This window comes from Peromyscus maniculatus, chromosome 11, assembly GCF_049852395.1.
Source record: "Peromyscus maniculatus bairdii isolate BWxNUB_F1_BW_parent chromosome 11, HU_Pman_BW_mat_3.1, whole genome shotgun sequence".
Classification (NCBI taxonomy): Eukaryota; Metazoa; Chordata; class Mammalia; order Rodentia; family Cricetidae; genus Peromyscus; species Peromyscus maniculatus.
The window spans coordinates 44387645-44412299 of NC_134862.1; the positions used below are offsets into that span (position 1 = coordinate 44387645).

General features: G+C 44.0%; 1 protein-coding gene across 11 annotated transcripts in view; it reads right to left on the bottom strand.

Annotated features, from left to right (window-relative positions):
* The window catches only part of Ppp1r12b (protein phosphatase 1 regulatory subunit 12B), a 213777-nt gene that overhangs the window by 14138 nt on the left and 174984 nt on the right, over window positions 1-24655 (bottom strand). For 6 of the 11 annotated variants that reach the window (XM_006982456.3, XM_006982457.4, XM_042258187.2 and 3 more), the window contains 5 exons: window positions 12538-12554; window positions 8595-8739; window positions 7630-7734; window positions 4797-4850; window positions 3145-3195 (listed from right to left, as the gene is read on the bottom strand). In XM_006982456.3, coding sequence (XP_006982518.1) covers window positions 3145-3195; window positions 4797-4850; window positions 7630-7734; window positions 8595-8739; window positions 12538-12554 — 372 coding nt within the window. The remainder of the gene's footprint in view (window positions 1-3144; window positions 3196-4796; window positions 4851-7629; window positions 7735-8594; window positions 8740-12537; window positions 12555-24655) is intronic. The other 5 variants (XM_016001015.3, XM_006982455.4, XR_013043272.1 and 2 more) reach the window with 3 other exon arrangements.

Below are 24655 nucleotides of genomic sequence, written 5' to 3' on the forward strand. Positions count from 1 at the left end.
CGACTATCTTATGTACAAAGATCTTAGTCACTAGTCCTTAGAAAAGTTGCTCAGCACAAATGATAGCCTAAATGAAGACCTTGAGAGATAAACAACCATTTTCTCCAACTCCTTTAGAGCAGACACACCAATTTCATAATATAGCTGTGAATCTGGAGAGGTTACAGACAGAAGCTACCATTCCCCCATAGTCCTTTAGAGGGAGCTAGACAATTTGCAATCTAGAATATTATACTAAGACTGAGCAAATTATGTTCAGGGGCAACACAGTTTTCAGGCACTTCTTCTCCATATGGCTTTTTAAGTAGCAGTAGTAAATAATGGGGACTGAGTGATAAGGTGGATTTTTAACAAAGTCTCAAAACAGCTTATTACTGATTTGAGGACCAGTAATGATCTGGTTCCACTTGATAATTAAAAAATTTCCCCCTTTATGTGTATGGTGTCTTGCCTGCATGTATGTCTTTGCATCACATGTGTGTAGTACCAGAGGTGGCCAGAAGAGGGCACTTGAACCTCTGGGATTGGAGTTATAGATAGTTGCCAGGTGGGTGCTGGGAATTGACCACAGATCTTCTGGAAGAGCAGCCAGTGCTCTTAACCTCTGAGCCATCTCTCCAGCCTCTTAAACAATTTATCTTTAAACTTGTTGGTAAGTGACTTCTGATTAGAAAGAATAAATATTTTCATGTGTTGCTATCTCTATTGAAATATTGAAGAAATGAATTCATGGCCTAGTTTTGAAATCCACAGCTTGATAGGATAAGAACATAGAAAGAAGCATGCAAACCTGTGTCAACCCAAAGGATTCAGAGCAACTAAGAACACAGAAGAACTTCTGTCCTTGCCAGTTTAGAACGGAATAGAAGTAAAAGCCCAAACTCCCCCTTTGAAAAGTCTTTGTGTGGGTCCTGTATGGCACAAGGTGTGCACGGCCTGTCTATGGGATTCCGGGTACTCATGGGAAGTGTGAGCGTTGGCCTGATTTATATGCTCCAGAGCAGCATTTAGGTCCTTTCTTTCCATTCCCAGCATCTCTCTCTCCCCACCTTTTCTTTGAGACAGCATCTCATGTATCCTATGCTGGCCTAGAACTTGCTATGTAGCCAAAGATGACTGTGAACTTCCATCCTCTATCTCCTGAATACTGGGGTTACAGGTATACACCACCATGCCTGGTTTATGGGGTCTGGAGGATCAAACCCTGGGCTAATTGCATGCTAAGTAAGTACTTTATCTACTAAGCTACATTCTTAGGCCCTTCATTTATTTATTTTTTCCCCAAGACAGGGTCTTTATGGAGGTAAAGCTGGCCTTGAACTCACAGAGACTGCCTGTGCTTCCCAAGTGCTGGGATTACAGGTATATGTCACTATACCCAGACATAGGCTTTAATTAAAAATATTTACGTAAGTATTAATTTATGGGTATGAGTATTCTGCCTGCACATATATATGCACACAGTGTATGTGCCTGGTGCCCACAGAGGTTGGAAGAGGGCATCAGATCCCCTGGAACTGGAATTGCAGATGACTGTAAAACAACATGTAGGTGCTGGGAACCAAATCCGGGTCTTCTGCAGGAGCAGCAAGCGCTCTTAACCACTGAGTTCTCTCTCTATCTCTCTAGCCCAGGCCATTTCTTACTAAGCATCACTGACAGCTGTCTAACCGCAGAGAACAGATGGTAGAGCTGGGGTTTCAGATGGGAAGCCCTCATGCACACAGAACTGTCTGTGTGCAGTCATGAAGAACTGTTTGGCAACATGAACACACTGCGTTAAGAGGAAGAAAATACGTCTGTGAGTTGGTGGGTTTGGGAAATCTGGAAGATGGAGGAAACATTCATTCAGTGGTGTCTGTGAGGGCAGTGTTCTGTGTCCTCAAGAGAACTGAACACTATTTCTACTTCCCACTACTTTTGAGTCAACCCGGGAACTTTAAAGCGTTTGAGGGGTAAGTAGTAATTGCTTCATCTTCTACATGACTATTACCAGTCCCAGCCATGGGTTGGTGACTAGGAAATGAGGGGCAGGACTTGACGGTTTCCCTCCACTCTACAACTCTGAGGGGTAACAGGATTGTGAATTCAGGATCTGGTAAAACCACGACCTTTGACCTGATTAGGCCCTGAAAACTTGGTGTGTGGTGGTGGGGTATACATAAATAAACATCTTTTTAAACCATTAAAACAACTGTCTCTTAAAAAGTAATCAAATTGTACACCAGAGATGCTTATTCACAACCGAGGACATTTGGAGATTTGTCTGAGGCTGTCCCAGGGTTTCTGCTTCTTAGCTATAGAAATTTACATCTGACTTGGCTTTACCTATCCACCAAAATAAGATCCTTGATGAAAGGAAAAAAGCTGGGCAAGTACTGAGGGACTTTGGCCATGTAGCACAATGTCCTGCAGGGATGAGCTGCTCCAATATCTTAGACAGGCTACCTGAAGCGGGCTCACATTCCTTCCAGCCCCTATCTTCCCCTCCTCTAGCAATGGGCTGACAACAAGATTGGCAACAGGCCGTCCAAGCAGCTAAAGGAGGTGACGGTCGTTGCTGGTCTTCCTGAGAAAAGGCAGGCCGTGAGTCCTCAGGGGGGGCACATGGGAGCATGAGTTGGCAATAGTGGGTGAAGGCCAAGAACTGAAGTACTGCAGAGGAAATGGCCTAGGACGGGAAATCAATATGCAAATACACCTCACACTGCTGTTCCATGACTCAGCTTGTGTTCCTCCTGCAGGGGCTGCATACAGGGAGGAGGGCCTGTGGCTGGGCCTAGGTTTCATGAGCTCCCCTAGTGGGGTCTCTGCAGAGCAGGGAGAATTTGTCCTAGCCCTTCCATCAGCCTCCCGAGGGAGAAGCCACTGCTTTGAAAACCTCAGACGTTGAACTTGGTCTCCTCATAAACCAGCCGACTGCTCCTAGAAGGCATCTGAGGTGGCCACAGGGGATGCAGCATGAGCTGAGAGAGCCTAAGAGATGGCTGAGAAGACGTGCTCACTTCCTCGAACACATCATCTCCTCTGAGGGTGCTCAGGTGGCACTGACAGCTAGAATGGGCAAGCCTAGGCTCAAGCATCTAGTTTAGGCAGGCATACAGAGAACACACACACACCAAGACAAAGATCATCTCCGCATACCTTCATCTCTTCTTCCATTTCCGACATCTTCCGTTCCAATGCTCTCCTCTCCTGTTTGGAAACAATGAGCCTGTTGAGGAGATAATGGGCCAGGAAGCAATCACAAAGCCCCTCCCACGTGTCGCACCATCAGCAGCTTCCTGGTCTCGGGGTCTGTCTAGACCAGGGCAAACCTTTCTCTACATGCCCTCTGCCCTGCCGCCATGGGATGGAGTGATCACCCAAGTCTTCTTTCAGAAAGCTGGAAGACACAGGGCGGCAACCCGCTAGCAGACAAGCAGACCAGCATCCTGAGTTACTCCTTGCAAGTGAAAGTTTTCAAACGACTGCAAGTAACTAGGGCCCTTGCTCTAGAAACAAAAACCCCACCGTCGTTAGTAACTGCGTCCTTTATGATGGGGACACAAACACATGGTCAGTGGGGAAGGAGACATCCCTGTCTGTCTGCCAGCTTCTCCCCTCCCCCTCCATTTCTTTCCCAGCTAGTAACTCTTAATTTAGCCTGAACTCAATGAGGAGCCTTTAATTAGATGGGATACCGAGGAGTTACAGGCCAAGGGAATGAAATATAAAACATAGCCTTTTCCAAATTAGACAAGAAAGATGGTAACATACTATATTCTTAGAGTCAAAATGGAATTAGGGTTCATCACTAAATCTCACTGAGTTTTCCCAATCCAAGAATATCAAGTCCCAGATAAACATCTGAGTACAGCTGGGACCAGGGCAGGAATCTGACCAGATGTGCCCCACCAGAGGGCCGATGAAGGCTGATTCTCAGGTCTTCAATCATAACACCTAAATCAACAGCAAGGGATCTTGATGAGAAACTTCCTTTGAAACTGTTTACTTGTTTATTTTAGTGCCTGAGCCCTGGGGCACTCCTGTAACAAGCTCTTCCCCTGTTATTTCTATTGTTTTCGTTCTAGTGCGGTGGTCTTCACACAAGGCATTTGTGTGTGCATCTGTGGTGTGTGCATGTGTGCATGCACGCGTGTGTACCACCGTGTGCGTGGAGGTGAGAGGACGACTTTTGGAAACCAGTTCTCTCCTTCCTCCGTGGGTCCTGCTGACTGAGGCCAAGCTGCCAGGCTTGTATACAGCGAGCCTTTTTCTCCTGGGCCACCTCACTAGTTACCTTGTCATTGTGACACTGGGTTTTGCTATGTGGCCGTGGATGGTCTGGAACTCACTATGTAGTGCAGACTGGCCTTGAATTTGTAACAGTCCTGCTTCTGCCTCTCAAATGTGGGGATTACAGGTTCGTGTCACCATGACCAGCTGAAAGTTTCCGTTCTGTCCAAGGCCATGGAAAGGGCAGAAAGCCTTAGAGCTGTGTACACACGTAAATAACCAAATATCTTACAGCTCTGTGCATGTATGCAGTTCTGAAGACAGAAGAATTCATGAGATGACTTCCTAAGACTCCTTCCCACCCTAAAACTGGCGTGTTCAAAGTAACCAACTACATGAGAAGGCCAAAAGGACTGGTCATCAGATTACTGTCCAGAGTCAGACAGAATGATCGTTACGCTGGGAATGGAATGTGGCAGAGCTCCGCCTTCTTAAGATGAACTTTTTCCATTGGCACCAACAACAAAGTCAGAGAAGGTCAAAGGAAGACGAGCAGGCGGCCAAGGAGATGTGCGTACCCGTTTCTCCATCTCCAGCACCGACGACCGGTCAGAGGTCTTCTCCTGTTTCTGCTGTGCGGACGGAAGGGAAACACTTGTTATATGGCTGTTTCACGTGTAGTAGGAAGCAGTTTTGCTCTGGCTCACCACCCGACATCCAGACAAGAGACAGCAGGGCTCTGGGCTTCTCCTTTGGCAAGGGTCTCGGCAAACAGACTGGGAGGTTGCTAAGGCAAACATCTGCCTTGAACAGAATGTAGGATGGCCACTGGGGAGCGGAAGGAAGGAAAAGTCCCTGACACACACCTGACTCTTGCCTTCCCTCTCCTTTAGACTCCAAACTCCATATACTACCTTCCTTCTTACTGACTCACCCCGTCCGTCCGCCCGCCCAGCCTTCTTTAAAGGCTGGAAATCCCTGAACTTTTTAGTGCCTGAGCCCAGCAGCACTCCTGTAAACAAGCTCTTCCCTGTCACCTCTCTTCTGAGCACTGAGGCCATTTTCTTTCTAGTGCGGTGGTCTTCACACAAGGCAGTCTTCTCAGGCAGTTTCTGGTGTCTGAACAGAGCTGTTTCCTTTATTTTAATCTCTTAACAAGATTTTATTTGAATAAAGGCTTTACAATACATATTCAGATCATCATAGATATTTTCAATTTCAATCCTTCAGAGGAGTGAAAAGATTTGGCTACTAAACAAGAAGAGCAACTTCAGCTAAGGTCCTGCCTTAAATCAAGGAACAGAGGAACCTGTCGGTCTCCTTTGCTCTTAGCATTATAGGACGGGGCGGAGTTTTATACATTCAATAGACATTCGATGAATAAAGAATGATTGTTCTATCTTGTCTAGCACAATGCCCAGACATTTGCAATAACTGGAGACATTAGGCTGGTCCTGTAGAAGGTTTCCTCCCGCTCCTCTCCTTTTCTTTCCTTTTCAATTACCAAAGAGCTAAAACTAACAGTAAAACTTGGAATTCTGGCTCTCATCCTAGACTTTCCCTTCTGCTCTGAAGGTCATGGCTGTCTGCCTCTATATTGCATCTGCTGAGGCAGAAAGGACAGGGGAAAATGCATTAGTAGATCTTGGAGTTTGTATCTTCCTTCATCTCTTTCCTAAGCTTGACAAGTGGGAAGATTTTGAGATTTGCAAAGTTCAGAATATCAAGAACTAGTTTTTTGTTTGCTTGCTTAGTTTTAAATTATAACTCCCTTGACTTCGAGTCGACCTTTTATGTGAAATGCTGCATGTGTCCATGTGGGAACTGTCTCCAAACAAATTCAGGAGGCTGACAGTCCTCCACCCCCATTCTACCAAACATCTCCATTTTTGGTAACTAGAGCCTCGGCTGTAGTGCCATCATTTCTTTCTGAGCTTCAAATAGCTTGCATTTGGTAAAACTGAGCATATCCTGGCTCGAGGAGCAAAGCAGCGAGCGGCAGGCAATGCTGCCCCAGTGCCTGGGAAAGGCTGATTCTATTCTGAAGTTCTGTGGGGGTCACTCTGCACAGCTGTGTGGGCTGCTGTGGACACCTCTCCGGCCAGTAGAAAAGCAAGACCTCCATGAGCTCAGCAGGCTAGCATCAGCAGCTCCGGCTGAGGAGTGGGCTGCACTGTCTTCCACGGGGCTGGTCCTGTGTGTTCTGTGGGGGGTGCAGCTTCTGGGGACAGCGGAAGGGCCGCACTCAGTTCTAACTGCTGTCCATCTGGAAGCTATTCAGAACCAGGTCACACTGCCCGGCTCAGTATGCAAAGGGAAGTGAGCCGGCTTACTTAGCCCACTCCCCACTTGTGGTGGGTTCTAACTGTGTTGTGGACTTTTCTTCCTGCTTACACCTAGTATGTGTTGGCTGCAGGTCTCAGAAAGTCCAGTAAGAGCCATGTTTAGTTCCGGCCACTCTCTGCTCCCTGTGTCCCCCATATCAGAGGGGCTACAATAAGATGCTAAGATGGTAGGTACTCAACCCCTCCCCTACTACATGCCATGTGCTTGCAACACCATGAGCCCGTAATTTCATTTTTGCTTTTGGATTATATCATATTACCACATTAAATAGCCACCTCTGGTTTTCATTTTATATCCTCGTAAAGAGCCCTTTTTGCCTCAGTTCCGCTTTTGAAATCCTTAGTCCCCAGGCATTCGGGAGGGCAATAACTCGATAGGCTTCCTTTTAACTCTGCAATAACCCAAGACAGGCTGCTGTAGCTTTCCGCTGCAGGGCTTGTTTCATGGGCAATGAGATCACTACCCCAGCAGCCTTCGAAGCTTTGTGTAATTAAGTCCGGCCTGGCAGTGAGAGGGAGTGGCTTACCCACTCATCCTCCACAAGTTCTGGAATGCCAGATGCAAGGGGGGACACTTCCGATCCAGGGTGGAGTCCTCCCGGAACCCAAGCTGGAACCGCTTCACCCCCAGTGTAAACAAAGCACTTAGAGGTTTGGGGGCTCTGTCGGGGCTCTCTGTCCTTGGGTACAGTGTTCTGCTCATTCGCTCCAGGAGGTGAGGAGCAGAGGAACTGAAGCGTGAGCAGGACAGGAAGATCGACCTAGCACTGACCCAGGACTGGCCTGACTTGTACTGGTAGTGAGGAGTTATGTGGATATTCATTACTAGCATTCATAACATCAGTAAGTTGTTGAGGGAACGTAACTATCAGTTTTTCAGTTAAGTTAAACAGCCACTGAACCCTAAAACCTTAAAATTAGACTCTACAAAACTTCCATCTGATCGGCTCTGAGGAAGTGCCACATTGAGTCTACCCCTCACCTGCCCCCAGGATACCTAGCCTGTCTCCTTGTAAACGCCCCTGCTGCCCCCACCGCCCCGCCTGGCTCTGCCCCTCCCCCTTACCTGAGCCATCTTCTCAAGCTTGGATTTGATATCGGCTAGCTCTAGCTGGGCCTCCTGAAGTTTTGTCTTCAGTTTCTGGTTTTCAGTCAGGGCACTCTCGTAGAGCTGTGAAGGGGAGAGAACCAGGCCACTGAGTGGGCTCCCAGCAGGAGAACTCATACTTTCTGCTCCGGGCCACCATGATCAACTGGGCGGAGAGGGGAAGGTGGTTTATGGAGGGCAGGGTGGTTTATGGAGAGTCCCTGTTTCTCCGGCTTTCAGATGGCACGATCTGGCCAGCAGGGAGACAGGACACTCCGATGGCAGGAAGCTCAACTCTAGAGAAAAACCAGTCCTCCACTCCCCCCACATGGTCTCTGCACTGCTTAAAGTATGACTTCCAGACAAAACAGAATTATTGTTTCTGGAGCCAGTGTGTTGATGTTCCTGAAATTCTGCTTAACAAAAACATCAACAAAGAAAAATTTCCTTAACCAAATGTTATCTCAAACACCTGGAAAGGGTTGTTTTCAAAGTCCAAAGAGCAAGAAGCAAGAGAAATGGGATGGGAATGACTTAACTCCTCTCCAAGCCAGAGATGGACGGTAATGAATTTTTAAAAACTCACACCAAAAAGTATTTGGTGGATATTCAAAACACCTTATTAAAGTACATGCTCCTTAAAAATAGGCCTAACCAAATAACTCTTATGGGCTCGGACCCACAGCAGTACACTTTTACTCTTCTTAAGCTAGCAAATTTCTTACTTTCCCTTATATTTCTAAGTATTTGGTTCTAGGCACACATACACTTACTGCAGTAAAAACAATACACAAATAGTCTTTAGTGGGGAGAGAGGTGAGGCAAAGAATTAATTACCTTCGTACTCCTTATTTAGAAGTTTGCTCATTTCTGTCTATTGGGGGAAAGGCTAAGAGGTTTATACATCATAAGGCAAGAACAGGACATCTGGAAAGAGATCCTACTTTTTTATAATCCCTGTTGCTGTCCTCTTCTACCCGGCTGGTCAGGCTGGCGAGGCGAGCCTCCCGGGCCTCCCGACGGGCTCTTGCTGAGGCTCGGTCACTGTAAGAATCGCTGCTGGTTGGGTTACTGCCTCCTGACTCCAACCTATAAGATAAATGTTCAAGATAAAAGTTGGTCTTGAGAACAAAGTGTGTGTGTGTGTGTGTGTGTGTGTGTGTAAAGTCTAAGGCTAGTGTGTACCTTTTCTATCTTGGAGGTATTTGAGAGCTCTGGCCAGAAACTTGCCTTCCTTGAGTCTCTTAGCCAGCTTGCCAGGTCTCATGGTCACACTGCACGAGAAAGTGTGCACACGAGCAAGCAGGCGGCTTGGGGAGAGAGGCCATCATTTGCCAAGAGTGGAGCTCACTTGAAAAATTGGTGGCTTGGACCCAGGTGCTGCCTGAAATCTTAGAGCTTTCAAATTAATTTGGAGTTGAACAGATTCCCTGAAGAGCATGCCTTTAAAAGTCGAAGTTTCTTGGGTCTGAAGGGCTCTTGGAAAATGATTATAATGAACTGTCAATGAATCAGAAACACATGGGCTTGGAGAGTGAGCCAGCGGGTAGAGGGGAGGAACGGCGGCCACGGCAAGCCGCTAGGGGTGTCGGGTGCACAGCAGGTCTGCTGGAGTCCTTCTCTAGCAGCCCATTCTCTCTGCTGTGTTCCATGGCAAGACTTGTCCTTGCAGCTAAGATTCCATACCTTCCGGCCAGGGAGCTTCTAGAGCTGTTGCTGCTTTACCTCCAGCACCGCTAAGAGTGTCGGGGAGACGCCTCTTGCTGACTACCAGTGGAGTGAGTGCCCTAGTGTCTTCTAACGCTGCACACCAGCTTCTGTTTGCCTGAGCTCCTCTTTGCTCACCAAGTGTAGCACATATCCAAGTGCTGTGTGCAAACCAGCCTTCCAGAGCACAACCCTGAACGGCCTGGTTTGCACCATCACAGCTGTGTGACCTTGTCTGGTTTCTGCAGAAGCTGCTGGCAAAGCTGGAGGAGCTGAAGTGAGGCAGAGGATGGTAACAGCGAAGGCTGTGTGGCCAGAGTAAGGTGGGAGCTGCAAAGGGAGCTGGGGCCACGTCTAGAGACGCCAGAACTTGTGTTCTTCTCACCTTCCCACTCCCTGTTCATGGAGACCTTGGTACTGATGATTTTTCTGACTACAAAAGCAATACATTAAGTAATACCAGAGTATCTACCCCATAATCTTGCCCAAGAAATAACTGCCGTTAACAGTAGATTCCATATACTTCTAGAATGTCATATACAAAAATGTTAAAAAGCATATTCCCATAAAGCCAGATAAGACCTACATTGTCTAACGCCTATCCCCTATATTTACGATGCTCTGGGCATTTTACCATGCAAGTAAAAATATACTTCCTCCTTAAAAAAAAAAGACTACATAATTCATTCCATGTTATCCGGTAATTTAATCAAATTTCGGCTAATAGACACATTGCTTCAAAACTTTTAGCTATTAATACATCTATTAACAATAATAAAATGTGCAGTCTTATTTATAAGTCTTGGTACAGTTGGCCAATTACCTTTTTTGGTGGTGGTTGTTTTCTGTTTGAGACAGGGCCTCATACAGCACAGAACAGCCTCAAACTTGCTGTGGGGAGAATGGTATTTGTATGGTCCTACTTCAGTGTTTTAAGTCACGAGCGAGGTGTGTGCTTATCCAGTGCTGTTGTCCCTGGACGGCTAGTCACACTCTGCTTACAATTAAGGTGGGCAGCTTTCCCTTTCTCTTGTCACACCCTGAGATAACGCTCTTATACATCAGGGCTTTTTACAAACGTCTAATGCATCTCACAACTTTTTTCTCTCTTCACTTTTTATCTGTTTATAGTGACTTTTTTTTTAAATTTTAAAAGCATCAATATTCTCTCTCTCTCTCTCTCTCTCTCTCTCCCTCTCTCTCTCTCTCTCTCTCTCTCTCTCTCTCTCTCTCTCTCTCTCTCTCTCTCTCTCTCTCTCTCTCTCTCTCTCGACAGGGCCTCATATTGCCCAAGTTGGCCTAGAACTTCCTATGTAGTCCAGGCTGACCTTGAACTCCTGAACCCCTGCTTCAGCTTTCCAAGTGCTGGGATTAGAAGTCTAAGTCACCATGCCCAGCTATTTACAGTTATTTTTAATAGCAATGAGGTAAAATTATATGTCATGAAACTTGACACTTATAATCTTTAGGGTACTGTTTGGGAAGGTATTTCCTATACAAGTACTGTCTTGTACTATTTTTGTAGAAAAGGTCTTTCTCTTTTTAAAAATCTAACTATTTGAAATATATTTCTGTTGGTTTTTTTTTGGGGGGGGGTATGGCTTGAAGGAAGGATGTATTTTCTCAAAACAAACAAGTTAAAATAGTTCATTTTCTCAATCAGTAAGTCTCTATCCACCCATGAGATGAAAATTCCCATCATACACATGATTTTTGAGGGTTCTATGAACTGTTCTGGCAATCTCTCTGCTTACTATTTTTTTTTTTTTTTTTTTGGTTTTTCGAGACAGGGTTTCTCTGTGTAGCTTTGCGCCTTTCCTGGAACTCACTTGGTAGCCCAGGCTGGCCTCGAACTCACAAAGATCCGCCTGCCTCTGCCTCCCGAGTGCTGGGATTAAAGGCGTGCGCCACCAACGCCCGGCTTACTATTTTTTATATATTTATACACCTCCTCATTCACTGATGGGTGTGTGTGTGTGTGTGCGTGCGTGCGTGCGTGTGTGTGTGTGTGTGTGTGTGTGTGTGTGTGTGTGTGTGTGGAGGTTGGAGGACAGCTCTGAGGGCTGGTTCTTCCCAGCGTCCCAGTCAGCTGTCAGGTGTGGTGGCAAACACCTCCTCTAGCTGCGCCCTCCCACCAGCCCGTCTTTACTCTTGCACTGGCACTTCCATATTTTAATCATGAAAAGCCTAGGCTATCCTTTGAAGTCTGGAGAGAAAGTGTCCTTCAATGTGGTCATTGTAGAATAACTGAGTTCTCTAAAGATGAGCTACAGCAAAATACTACTCTTTACTTTGCAAAGCTAAGTCATTCTAAGCTACTTTACAAGTAAAATATTTATTCTTGGCTGGTACTTGGTGAGAGGCAGATGGAGGAAAAATACATCTAAGTCTTAGCATATGTCAACAAGCAGAGCTAGCTTTACTAGCAAGCAGATTCTGAGATCAAATTGCCCTGTGCCATTCTAGACCCACATGTCTCTCTTAAAAGGATCACCTCCTTTTAATTTTCCATCACAGGAATAGTGGAGAAGAAGAGATTCAAACATTCAGTTCCAAAGTTGCTATGATTTTTATTTTCTTCTTTAGGAAGATCAGTTTTGTACCTTAGATACTATGTAAAAAATTACAGAGGATCTTATTTATTTTAGTAATTGAAAAACAGGCTTTTAGTTCATGTGACGAACTATTCACAAGCACCATTTAGATATGAGATATATGGTTGGATTCACTATAAAGTGATAATATCATCTCAAACTCATTTCAGGGTTCTACTTGGCAATCACCCCGTCTTCTGAACTATGAGATTGGGTTAACTGCCCCTTCCCTGCACCTACAATACCTGCCTGCAGGTCTAAATGGCACTTTCTGTGTTCTTCTAAAAGGATCTATTGCTCTAGGAGATTGTGAACTAAGTGCAGGGAAGGCCAAGGTCTGGAACTGATGCTGCAGTTCATCAGTTGGAAATATACAAAGTGAACTGGAAAGAAGAGAATCTGGTGGCAGGAAGGTGAATTGAAAGCTGTTCTAGAATTCTGGGCAAGAGTCTGAATTATTGTGGTGACTGAAGAACTGAAAAGGAAGGATATGAAGAGCACTACTAGTGTTTTATGCAACACTAAATTGAAATGGACATGCATTCACTCACAGGAATTAAGCATGCATATAAAACAGAATTCTTACCTAGAAAGTCTTTCATGCTAGAGAAAGGAGACAAAAACAAAAAAGAAAAAGAAAATAGCATTAGCAAGAGACTAATTTATATTTCCATTCATAAATGCACTTTTCAAATCTGACGTCTCAACCTCACGGTGGAGACAGGAGTTGCTGAGTCAACAAAGGGAACCAATTGGACTGACTGCCCAAGGCCACTTAGCTCTAACTCACACTCTGCGTTATGACTCACAGAGCTGAGGCTCTGGGGACAGCATCCTTTCGAACTGGCAGACCCCAACATACCGAGCCATCCAATGCTGCCCTCTCCACCAACGTGACAACCAAGCTTGCGCTGCAGGAGTGACTGCCATTGGCTTTCGTGTGACACTGAGCCATCTGCAGTGTGATATCCATCCTATTAATTTCCTTCCGTTCCCAAGCCTTCCCTGAGTGAACACTGCAAATTATAAACACTAAAACGCAGGTCAGTTCCTGGCTTCCTCTCAGATCTACAGCAAAGGTGAAGGAATGGGGAGCTATGGGGAGGAGGCAAAGTCCTACCCTAGTCCCTAGATGCTGCTAAGAACTTAAAAAGAATAATATTTAGAGATCTCAGAAGAAAAGAATTTCATAGATGGAAACTATAAGCTTAGTCCTTGTTTTTAAAAAAGCAACAGTGACTATGTCTGCATCTTCCATTTTTAAAAAATTACAAATGACCTTTGCCCTTCTATTCTTTCATAAAGAGAGAACTCAAACAAACAAGCATTTACCTGATTTACATGAGTTTATCTACTTTTACTTCCTCCTCTGAGATGTTAAAAGAGTAACAAAATCCAAAGGTCAGACAAGAAAAGAATGAAGAGAAGCAGTGTACAGTGGTCCACAAAGGAAGAAGGAACCCTTAAACGGGAGTAACACTCCACTGCCCTGCTTTGCTACCTCTCTGGAGTTAGTCACTCTTTCGTCAGCCCAGTCTCATACATCACACCCTCAAGTTGTACTGGGAAGTGTAGTGTCATCACAGCACACCACAGGTGGCTTTCTACGGAATTAAAAAAAACATAGAAAACCGTAAGAAATAGGTTAGTACGGTCAAGGAACAGCCAGAGAAAGCCCACAGGGTACCTGGATAGAAGCAGGCAGATTCCACGGGGGCTAATTTTCTCACGGATGGGAGAGCATGTGAGAAAGGCAATGCCAGTGATGACCTGTGATGGCCACAACAGTTTTTGCCCCTATAGTCTTCCTACAGAGCTTCTGACAGACGGCCATCTAAGAAGCTGGCGGATGATGACACTCCTACCTGCCTGGAACACTACAAGCTAATAATAAGCATGTTAAGACTCTGTTACCAATTCCTCTCTGGGGACCTTTTATAGAATGTACAAGGGAGGAGTGTTCCAGAGAAGGCAGTAGACGTCCACTCAGCCCCCAGCAGTTTGGGAAGAGCATCTCTGAGTCAATCCTTGACAGTTCCTAGAACACCCCCTCTAGGCTTGACCTGACTTTAGAGCGATGTGGATTCTTGGGTTTCCGGTTGCTGCACTCAAAGGCTAGCTCTAGCAATGTCCTGGAGCAGTTAACCCAGCCAGTTAGGATATAAAAGTCTCCTAAATCTCAGACGTCAGTGAGATTTGGGTGTAGCAGAGGTAAACTAGTTATCTCAATATAAACAGACTTCTAAAGGAGATGCTATTTTCTTTGTTAAAGAAAAGGTTTCCTTGGATGCAGAGATCCACAGCCAAACACAGGGCTGAGCTCAGTCGAAGAGAGAGAGAAGAGGGATTCTATGAGCAAGGGGCAACAAGATCATGATGGGGAAACCTACAGAGACAACCAAACCAAACTAGTGGGAAGTCATGAAATTTAGACCAACAACTGTGGAGCCTCCACCGGTCTGGACTAGGCCCTCTGCATAGGCGAGACAGTTATGTAGCTTGGTCTGTCTGAGGGGCTCCCTGGCAGTAGATCAGGATCCATCCCTGGTACATAAGCAGGCTTTTTGGAGCCCACTGCCTATAGTGGGACACCTCGCACAGCCTTGATGCAGGGGGTAGGGAGGGGCTTGGACCTGCCTCAACTGAATGTACCAGGCTCTCCCCATGAGAGGCCTTACCTTCTTGTAGGAGGGAATGGAGGGGGGGAGGGGGGAGGCTGGAAAGGTGGGAGGTAGGAAGAGGGAGATCTGTGATTGGTATATAGAATGAATAAAAAAAATTCTTAAGTAAAAAAATAAAAATCATACAAATGCTAAGAAAGAAAGAAAGAGAGAGAGAGAGAGAGAGAGAGAGAGAGAGAGAGAGAGAGAAAGGAAGGAAGAAAGGAAGAAAGGAAGGAAGAAAAGGCTTCAGTTTATAGTTTAAGAAGAGTATGCTTGGGCTGGAGAGATGGCTTAGTGGTCCAGAGCACCGACTGCTCTTCTAGAGGTCCTGAGTTCAATTCCCAGCAACCACATGGTGACTCACAACCACTTGTAATGAGGTCTGGTGCCCTCTTCTGGCCTGCAGGGACACATGCTGGCAGAATAATGTATACATAATAAATTAATTTAAAAAAAAAAAAAAGAAGAGTATGCTTAGAAACTGCAAGGTAAGACCTGAAACATACAGGGTTTAATGTTTACTGACTAACTGCTGATAAGATGGCTTAGGTTTTTGAATAATGCTTCCTAACTGATTTTCACTAATGAACACCTCTAGAAAATACTGGTTTGCTTTGCTGCTTGATATCCTAGATAACTGGAGGTTGGTGAAAAACAACTGGTTAGGCCCAGGGAGAAAAAGCTTCAGGGATCTTGGGTGACACAGGAGACGTAGTCAGCTCTTCCTCCTGCTGTCACCTAAACCACGTGTGTGTCTACTGTTAGGTTGACTGGCTTCTCACTGTAGAGAGCTGCTTGCCCATCCTACAGGGAGACTGCTGAGTAAATGTAGAGATAGGTAAGGCGGGATGTGCCTAAGTGGTCCAGGGAACAAGGAGCAAAAAAGTGTCATCAGCGATGAGCACAGCGCAGAAGTGACCACCACCAACCTCCCACAGAGGAGGGCAGGAAGAAGGAGAAGTTCTAGGACACAGAGTTTAGAAACCTCAGCTCAATCTCCGACACTATGGAGACTGTGACTGTGGCTACCCATGTTCTAGGAATGGCCTGCTTCTCTTACTTCTGTCCTCTGCATAGCTTTTCTTTTAAAAGCAGAAGAGTTACATTTGGTCCACTCTAGGGTCTAGATATCTTATCTCTATAAAATAATATTACTTATTTCAAAAGAGGTGTGAATCTTCTACCCAATTTGCAGGTTAACACACAAATATACCATATGTTTCAATCAGGAAGTCTTGAAGAAAAGTCCTTAAGAGTTTTGTTAAAGATCATTTTGTTCTACCTTTCACTCAAGACAAATGAATAATGGTCACTGAGATGGGTCTCTGGTGTGTTTGAACTAGATAAAACTGTTCAGTGAAGGGATTACTTTTCACAGCTTGAATGGCTTAAGAGGAGGCAGCAGAAACTGGGAATCGGACCCTTGAGCAGAAGAGACTTAAAGCTTTGGGAAACCAATAAGAATCCAATGAGCTTAAAATACGGTTTGGAAAATGTCCCAAATTAAGAAGCAGGCTCCTTCTTTTTATGCCTCTGGAAATACTCCATAAGAGCTCCCTGCTCAGGCCTGCTTCTAATAAGAGAGCCGAGTGAAGACTGCCATTACTGCAGATGGCAGTCCTAGAAAGGGACAGGAACCAGGATGGTTTTGATTTCTGAAATGAGGCTGGATAGAAAATCCCCACAAAAGCTTTTAACTGGAAAGTTATCAGGAGTCAGAAAGGCACATAATCAAAACCAAACTCTTTCTACCACGTTTAAAATAAAGTCATGGCTCTGGAAAGCTGGGCCCAAGGGAAAGGAACAGACCAAGTCACATGTCTTCTGCCAAGGTTGAAACTGCTTTAACTCATGTTCCTTTGGAGTCAGGGTCTGACCCCACAGCGATGGGAAAAAAAATCTATTTACATTTCCAAGAGAAGGACAAAGTAGAAGGAACATTTTATATCATGTTCTGTATTCTAGCTGAGCCAGGGGAAACAAGTTGAGCTATTCTGGGATGCCCCACAGAGAACCACCCTTTCATTTCAGAGTTCTCAGGCTGATGAGAAACAAGCCAACAGAAGTGAGATTGCAAAGATAGAATTTAAGACCACATTTCAGAACCTCTGAAAACCTCATCATAATAATAACACACACATACTGTTACAAACCATTCTGGTTTCATCAGTATGTCCAGGAGAGACAACAGTGACCTAGCCTTGTATCTTAAGGAATGCTCTTCATAATGCAAAGGAATAAGATTTCAAGGAAACTTGAAATAAAGACAGTATACTGGTCTGTAGTGTTGGAATAGATCTTTCCAAGTCTGTATCCCCAACAAAACAGTGGAGATCTTGTACAATTTGAAAATAGACAGATGGACACAGAACAAGATTTGTGTAACGATGCGATCATGGGGAAGACAATGAGAGAGCAGTATCAGTTCCCCTACATGTGCATAAAAACCATTATTTCCTTATTATCACCAAAGTTTCAGTTGTGTTAGTTTTCTCTTGCCGTAGAACTCAGATCTTACAACACCCATGATCTCAGCTGTATAGGTAGCAGGGCTGGTACAGCTCTAGCGGCTTCTGTGTTCTCTGCCTTTGAGCTCGTCCACCAGGGACTCCAGGATCTTGCAGCTTAGGCTGCAGGCCCGTGCTTTCCTGCTTTCAGCTAGTGGCCACTGGGGCTTGGGGGGTCTCCATGTCCCTTCTCACTCCATCCCTGCCCTCTCCAATCCAGCAATGGCATACGGGTCCTTTCCACCCGTCATACCTTTTACCTTTTGTGCCATCAGGCTCACACGGTTAGACCAGGCAGGCCCACCTGGGGGAAAACATCTGCCTATCATAAGGTCAGCTGTGCAGACGATGGTTACCTATTCACAGCAAATCTGCATTTTCATAAATACAGGGTCTGGAGATTAGACCAGGATATAATCTGAAAGCCATTTCCAACTTCCTGCCTTTAACAACAAAACATGTCAGTTAATAACATCCTGGAAGAAACATGGCCTCTCAGCTGCAATGAGTGACCATATACAGTCCACATCCAAACAATGCTAAGCATACTGCCTTGTGCTAGAACAAAGTGCTCATATGTCTGAGAGACAGTAGACCTCTAAGCAAAAAATTAGCACCTATTAAATTACATATATCTTCATCATATTAAATGCCTTGGTTTGTTTTTTATCAATTACCAAATACATATGGGCTAATAGCTAAATGAGAAAGTCAAATTCCCCACTTAACATTGTTTCTATTATAGCTATTTCTTTTTAACTTGGTACTTATTGTTGTGCATGGGTGTGCACGATGTGCATGTGTAGAGACAGGACAACTCTGTGGCACTGGTTCTTTTCTTCCACATTACATGGGTCCCAAGGATCAAACTCAGGTTGTCTGGCTTGCTAGTGCTTTACCCACTGAGACATCTCTCAGACCCTCACTGTAAATATTCGTGGAAAATGTCACATGCTAGATAATGACTCCCTATTGGTGTTCACTTGTTTGTTTAGTGTGGAGGAGTAAATGTGAACATATCTATCCTATAAACTTTATAACACTGCAGGCAGAAAGAAATCAAGTGGTGTTAGCTTGCATATTCTACTACATCTTACCACATTTTAAAATAAAAATCAACTGGGGCTGGCAAGATGGCAAGTGGGTAAAGGCCCTTGCTCTCAAGCCTGATGACTTGAATGTGATTCTCCAGGACACACACCACGGAAGGAGAGAACTGGTTCCTCCACACTCATGCCGCACAACACGTGAGCACCATCTCCACGTAAATATAACAAATAAAAAAAGTTCGTTATATTATAGATATACTCATCTTCTGGTGTATTTATTAAGCAAAATATTATTGGGATTTTACAGCTCATAGTTTCTACAGTTCCTGAAGAATGTCTGGATTATTTTGGAATTATAAAATGTCCTTAGAAGGAATCATATGAATATACCAAGTCCTCCATAAAATATCTGAGGCAAACCATTTTTTAAATTTAAAGATAATTTTAAAATCCTTAGACACCACATATACCTTTATAAGCTCACACATGCTCTCTACCTAGGCATCTGTGTGCTATGTATGCTATATGATGAAGATGGACAAAAGAAATGAGAAGCCCTGAAAGGCATGGCTCTAGCACGTGGTTTGCACTTCTTACACACCACAGACATCCTCTCCCTATGGCTTGGATATACCAGTGTGCACAGCTGCTTGAATATATACTGCAACGATTAAAAAATTGGGCTTGGTAAGGCCTGACTGCTCCTCCAAAAGCAGTTTGTTAACATTGCATATAGTCATTCAGAAATTTAGTTCTGGGGCTGTAGCTCAGTGACAGAGCACTTACCTAGCATGTACTAAGCTCCATCCTCAGCACAGGAAAAAAAAAAAAAGCCACGAATTTACAAATCCCCAGCTCAGAGTTAAGCCCCCAGCAGTCCCAGTCTTCAAGTGTCCTTGTGTCTTCATGAGTGCCTGGGTCTCATCCTGAGAATCTTCAGGAGATCACACCTCTTCAAGGCAATAAACTTCCCATGCTCAAAGCTCAAGAAGAGATACTTTTCTTTTGTTGATTTTTGAGACAAGGTTTCACTATGTATTCCTGGCTGGCTTCAAACTGTGGCAATCTTGTCTGCTTCCTGAATGCTTGAGGTACTGGCATGCAACAACCATGGCTTTGTGTGCATGTGTGCATGTGAGTGTGTTTTGTGTTTATGAGACGTGGTCTTATGTACCCGAGACTGTCCTCACAATCACTGTGCAGCTAAGGAGCCTTGAACTTCTGATCCTCCCGCCTCTACCTCCCCAATGGTGGGAAAACGAGCTTGTGACGCCATGCCTAGCTGAGATGGATTTGTGATGCCATGCCTCGCTGAGATGGATTTGTTGTTGTTGTTGTTTTACATAGTAAATGTCACAGCTTGTTGGGAAGCAGTCATTTAAATTTAATTTTGAGCAAGCTATTGATGAAAACTTTGAGAAGGTCTTCCTAGATTTCACATCCCAAAGCGAAAGCGCTGGCAAGGTGGTTCAAGTGGTAAGACACTTGCCCCAGAGTGATTCAAGTCTGCCAACCCGAGCCATGAAAAGGTCAGAGGAAAGAACTGACCCCACAGGCTGTCCTCAGACCGCTATCCACGCACTGTAGCACTATACACAGTAACAGTGAAAATTCAAGAGGGAAATAATCCCAAGAGCCTTAGCCTAAGTAACATGTGATCAAACTTAGTAAGCTCTACAGGCCAGGGACTTCCTCTGTTTTAACTTTTTCTTTTTGTCGTACAGAAACCAAAATATCAAATCATTTATTTTGGAGCTACAGATGTACTAGCATGATAAACAGGAATCGTAGAATTGCCTTGGGATAACCTATGTTCCGCTTTCAGTTCAGAAATGGCACTCTCTAGCATGCAGCCTCTGACTTCAAAACGGTCGAGTGGGAATAGAGCAGAGTGTCCAAATCTTAGACAGACAGCCTGTTCACTCTACATTTTCACTAAGTGCCTGTGTATTGCCAGCCTTGCCAGTGACATGGAGTAAGAAATACAATTACAAAATCTAAGACACAACTCTTTGATCTTCTAAGCACACTTACAAAACCGAGCAAGGCAAGAAATAAACTGAATGCAATTAAGGGTCAGAGTATATGGTTCTTGCAGTAAACTAAAAAGGAGAGACTAACTAGAGATCTTGGACAAGGCTTTAAGGAAGGTCACAGACATCCTAGAGTCTGAAGCTGTAGTTGTTAAAAATGACACAATCATGTGTGACTTATAGGAACTCTGCCACAGGTTATGGCTTTGCTAGAGCTACAGTTACCCCATAATGTTACTTTGCTCTGAAAGACAGGACTCCAAAAGGTAAAAACAAAACAAAACTGAATTAAAGAAATTACTATTTCATTTTTATTCTACTGCAGGGAATGAAATCTTCAAGTACACAGTTGTTTGGATTTTGGGGTTTCCCAGAGCTGACTGGGTCTATTAAAATGTAGACCTCAGCAGAGGAAATGCTGTAGCCTGCTTGGAGGCAGGGTCCTTCCGGGAAGAAAACCCTTAGGAATTCATGCTCTACTCTATCCGAACTTGTTACAACTTAATAGGTTCCAAGTTGTAATATTTGTTTCAAATTTATTTACAAAGCAAATTAATAATATAAACAAAACAATAAAATCACTTGACTACAAGGATCTGTTTTTGAGTGCTAAAAATGGCTTTAGAGAAACAATTTATATATAATTGACAGACACACTAGACATGATGTGAGGTCATACCACCACAAGGCATGGCACATTTTCTTTTCTCCTATCTAAAGGAAGAAGACAATCGCTGCATCCAGACTGCAAAATAGTGAGTTCAAATGGCTCTAGGTCAGACAGGATAAGAAGGAAGTGGGCTGGATCCACAAATAATATGTTTCACTTGAGTGTTAAGGAATTTATTTGATCTTAATTCTAATTTTAAAGTTCCAAATTAAAATGATATAAAATTCTTTAAAATTTTTTTAATTGTCACTTTCCCAATTATTCTGCAAGGGTTTCCCTCCTTTAAAATAGGTTGACTTGCTCTCATTTTCTTTTTCAAATCAACCCCAATAATCGGAATACTGGCAATCGTCTAGGAGCTCTTTCAGGGAGTCACAGCGGTGTCCCTGGGGCAGGTGCACATCCTGAGGTTAGACAAAGACTCTGGACCCTGATTGCTGCTGCAGCATCTCCAGTTCGGAGATCTTAGATAACCAATTCCCTCTGTTTCAGTGGGTTCATCAGTGAAATGCGGACAACGGCACTCAGTGTTGAAGGTTACTGATAGCACTAAGAAAGGTAACAAACGCGAGTCCTCGGTACCGCGCCAGCCAGCACATGCTCTGTAAATGACAGCTACTCAAAGTGCTAGTTTCTCCCAAGTTCCCATGCTGTCTCTCTTGTTCCTCTTTCTGGTCCTTTGAGTCTCCCAATGCTTGATGACTACTAGAGGGATCAAGGTCAAATGAATTCCTTAGCACTCAAGTGAAACATTGTGTTTGTGGATCCAGCCCACTTCCTACTCATCCTTCTAACCTACAGCCATGTAGGCTCATTATTTTGCTAGGTGGATGCTACTCTTCCTCAAAGCAATACAAAGATTTTTTTTTAAGACTTATTATACTTTCATTTACTTCACAATTTAATTTCAATCTAAAAATACTTAGTGTTTCACACAGTCTTTAAAATAGCTACTTATGTTTTATATGGCATCATGCAATCAAAGAAGCTTGTTGGATTGGAGGAGGTTGTAATGACATGCCACTGTCAGATAACCAACACCCAGTGCATAAAAAGCAGGTCAAGATCAGAACCAAGAAAGAGCTGAAAAAGAACAAAGGGCTGATGAAGTCCAACTCCATTTCCCCTCGGCCTTCTGAGTACAATTAACTGTCAGCTCACCCAAACATGAGATAGAGAGAAAAGCCAAGCCAAGCCATGTGAATGGTCTGGGAACGTCTTCAAACTCGAAAAACACAATCCCTGGCTACACAACCATTATGTATCGAAAATAAAACTAGAATTCAGCTGCAAACTCATAACCAATTGACTCTCAACTTCCTAAATTTCTGGATCCTTTGAGAACAGAACTTATTACTGTAACAGAAAGCTGACTACAGTGCTCCCAGGCAAAGAAAGCAGACCCAGGGCCTGCTGTCTCAGTGCATACGGTTCCCGTCGTAACTGCAAACAGCCGGCTGTCACTTCTGGTTTACACTCAGTCCTTTCTTTATGGGACCTTCATTCCTTAGACACATTTATCTCTCATAGCTTTCGTCATTACTGTCAATCTTTTCAGCCTGTAATTAATTTATTATGTACTGAGCTCTGGATCAACTATAGGATTAATATCTCTTATCTGCAATGTACAGGATCAAAAGTATCTCAGATCTCCATCTCTCTTTCTCTCCAGATTTTGGGGCATTTGCATAATAAGAAATGTTGGAGATAGATCCCAAAACAAAAACTTCTTTTGTTTCTTATACACTTTAAACATGTAGTATATAGACAATTTTTATTTTATTTTATTTTTTACTAAATCTTTAGTACACCTCAATTATTTATTTATTTATTTATTTTGGTTTTTTGAGACAGGGTTTCTCTGTGTAGCTTTGCGCCTTTCCTGGAGCTCACTTTGTAGACCAGGCTGGCCTTGAACTCACAGAGATCCGCCTGCCTCTGCCTCCCGAGTGCTGGGATTAAAGGCGTGTGCCACCACCTCCCGGCTTGTACTCCTCCATTTTTAATGTGACATGAAATGGGATTTTCTCCTGTGGCATCATGTTGGCCCTCAAAGTTTTCAATTCTGGAACCTTTCAGATTGTGGCTTAGGTATGCTAACGGTACATTTTCTGAATGTCACTATCTGACTGTCCCGCAGTGCCTCTTATCCAGTCAGTCCTGACATGAAAACACATTTCTGCCTCTCGCTGTTGACAGTTCAGTTTGTTCTCTTTCCTGTCATTTTCGCACGGCCATCCCTGCTCCCATTCTATCAGCCCTCAGGCTTTGTCAGCTCGCCATCTAAACAGCAGAATGCTTCCTGTGTCCTGGAGAACAACATCTCAGACCAGTCCCCTGCCATGTCCCACCCCAACCCCTGCCATCGGGGAACAACTGACTTGAGCGGCCTCCAGCATTCAGCTTCTGATGCTTCTTTCTCTAATATGCAACTTGGCTCACAACTCTACTTCAGATCCTCAATCCTGTGTCCACTGGCTAACCCCGCAAATCCTAAGAGTGAAAGACGAAGAGCCACATGGCATGATCCCTTCTCTCCTATTATAAATGTATCTTTCATTCCAGCTGCTCTGAACTGCAGCTCTCAAAACAATGTCGTATTTTCTCACGCTTTCCCCTCTGCCTCTGTAATACGGGTCGGTCTTCTTTGCTATCTGGCTTCTGTTGTCCTTCGCACATCAAGCTAACACATTTTTTTTTTTCTACTTGAGTCAACAAAAATACTCTGAACCTATGTCCTTTTAGAAAATTCATCTCCCTGGATATGAACTTTGTTTTTCATCTCTCCAATTAGAAAATATGTCTTTCATTTATGAATTCCAGCATACAAAACAGGAGCTATAACACAGCAAATGCTCATGAGATATTAATTGTGAGAGAATTACTAATAGAGCAGATTGGTTGGCACGTGGCACAGTCTATAAGCCCAGAGTTGAGACAGGAGGCTTGCCCATGAATCAAGACTAGCCCACATGAGACCACACATCCAAAACAGCAGATGACCTATTACCTACTTACCACGGAACCGTGGTATTACAGAGGCAAGAGCAGGCCACAGCTTACACAAAAGGAGCTAATGTCTTCAACACCCCCAGTCTTTCTGCTCAATACACGCTGGCTTCAGAAGCCACCTTCTCAAGGCTCTATGTAGGGCATGGATTAACTAAGCCGGCATTCACATCCTTAGAACTTCAGTAATAGTCTCCAATGGGGAACCCGCTTTCATTCCTACAGACTATCAGCACTACCCAGAAGGATTCCTCGGACTAAAGAATCACAGTTTATTGACTTTTCTTGAGTGGAATAAAACAAACAAAAATGGATCGTGGCTTTAATTAGGCAGAAAAAAATGGTTAACAGATTGCACCCTAATTAGCATTATTCACCCAGAAAAATGTTTCTCATTCCTTGATAATGAATTATAAAGTGAGCTTAATGAAGCAAAACAAAAAGGATTCCAGATTGGTAATGCCCCAGATGTAGTATCCTAAGTAAAGAGCATAAAATAATATACTATTAAAGTATTTGGTGTTGGACAGAGTTATACAAAGCACCTCTCAAGATTGATAATACCTAAGGATGAAAAGTGGAGAGGCAGACTGCCTTTGCCATGAAAACCAGAGTCCTTACATAAATAAGCACCTATGAAAGCTGCAACCTTTTCTCTCTCTCTCTCTCTCTCTTTTTTTTTTTTTTTGTTTTCCGAGACAGGGTTTCTCTGTGTAGCTTTGCGCCTTTCCCGGAACTCACTCTGTAGCCCAGGCTGGCCTCGAACTCACAGA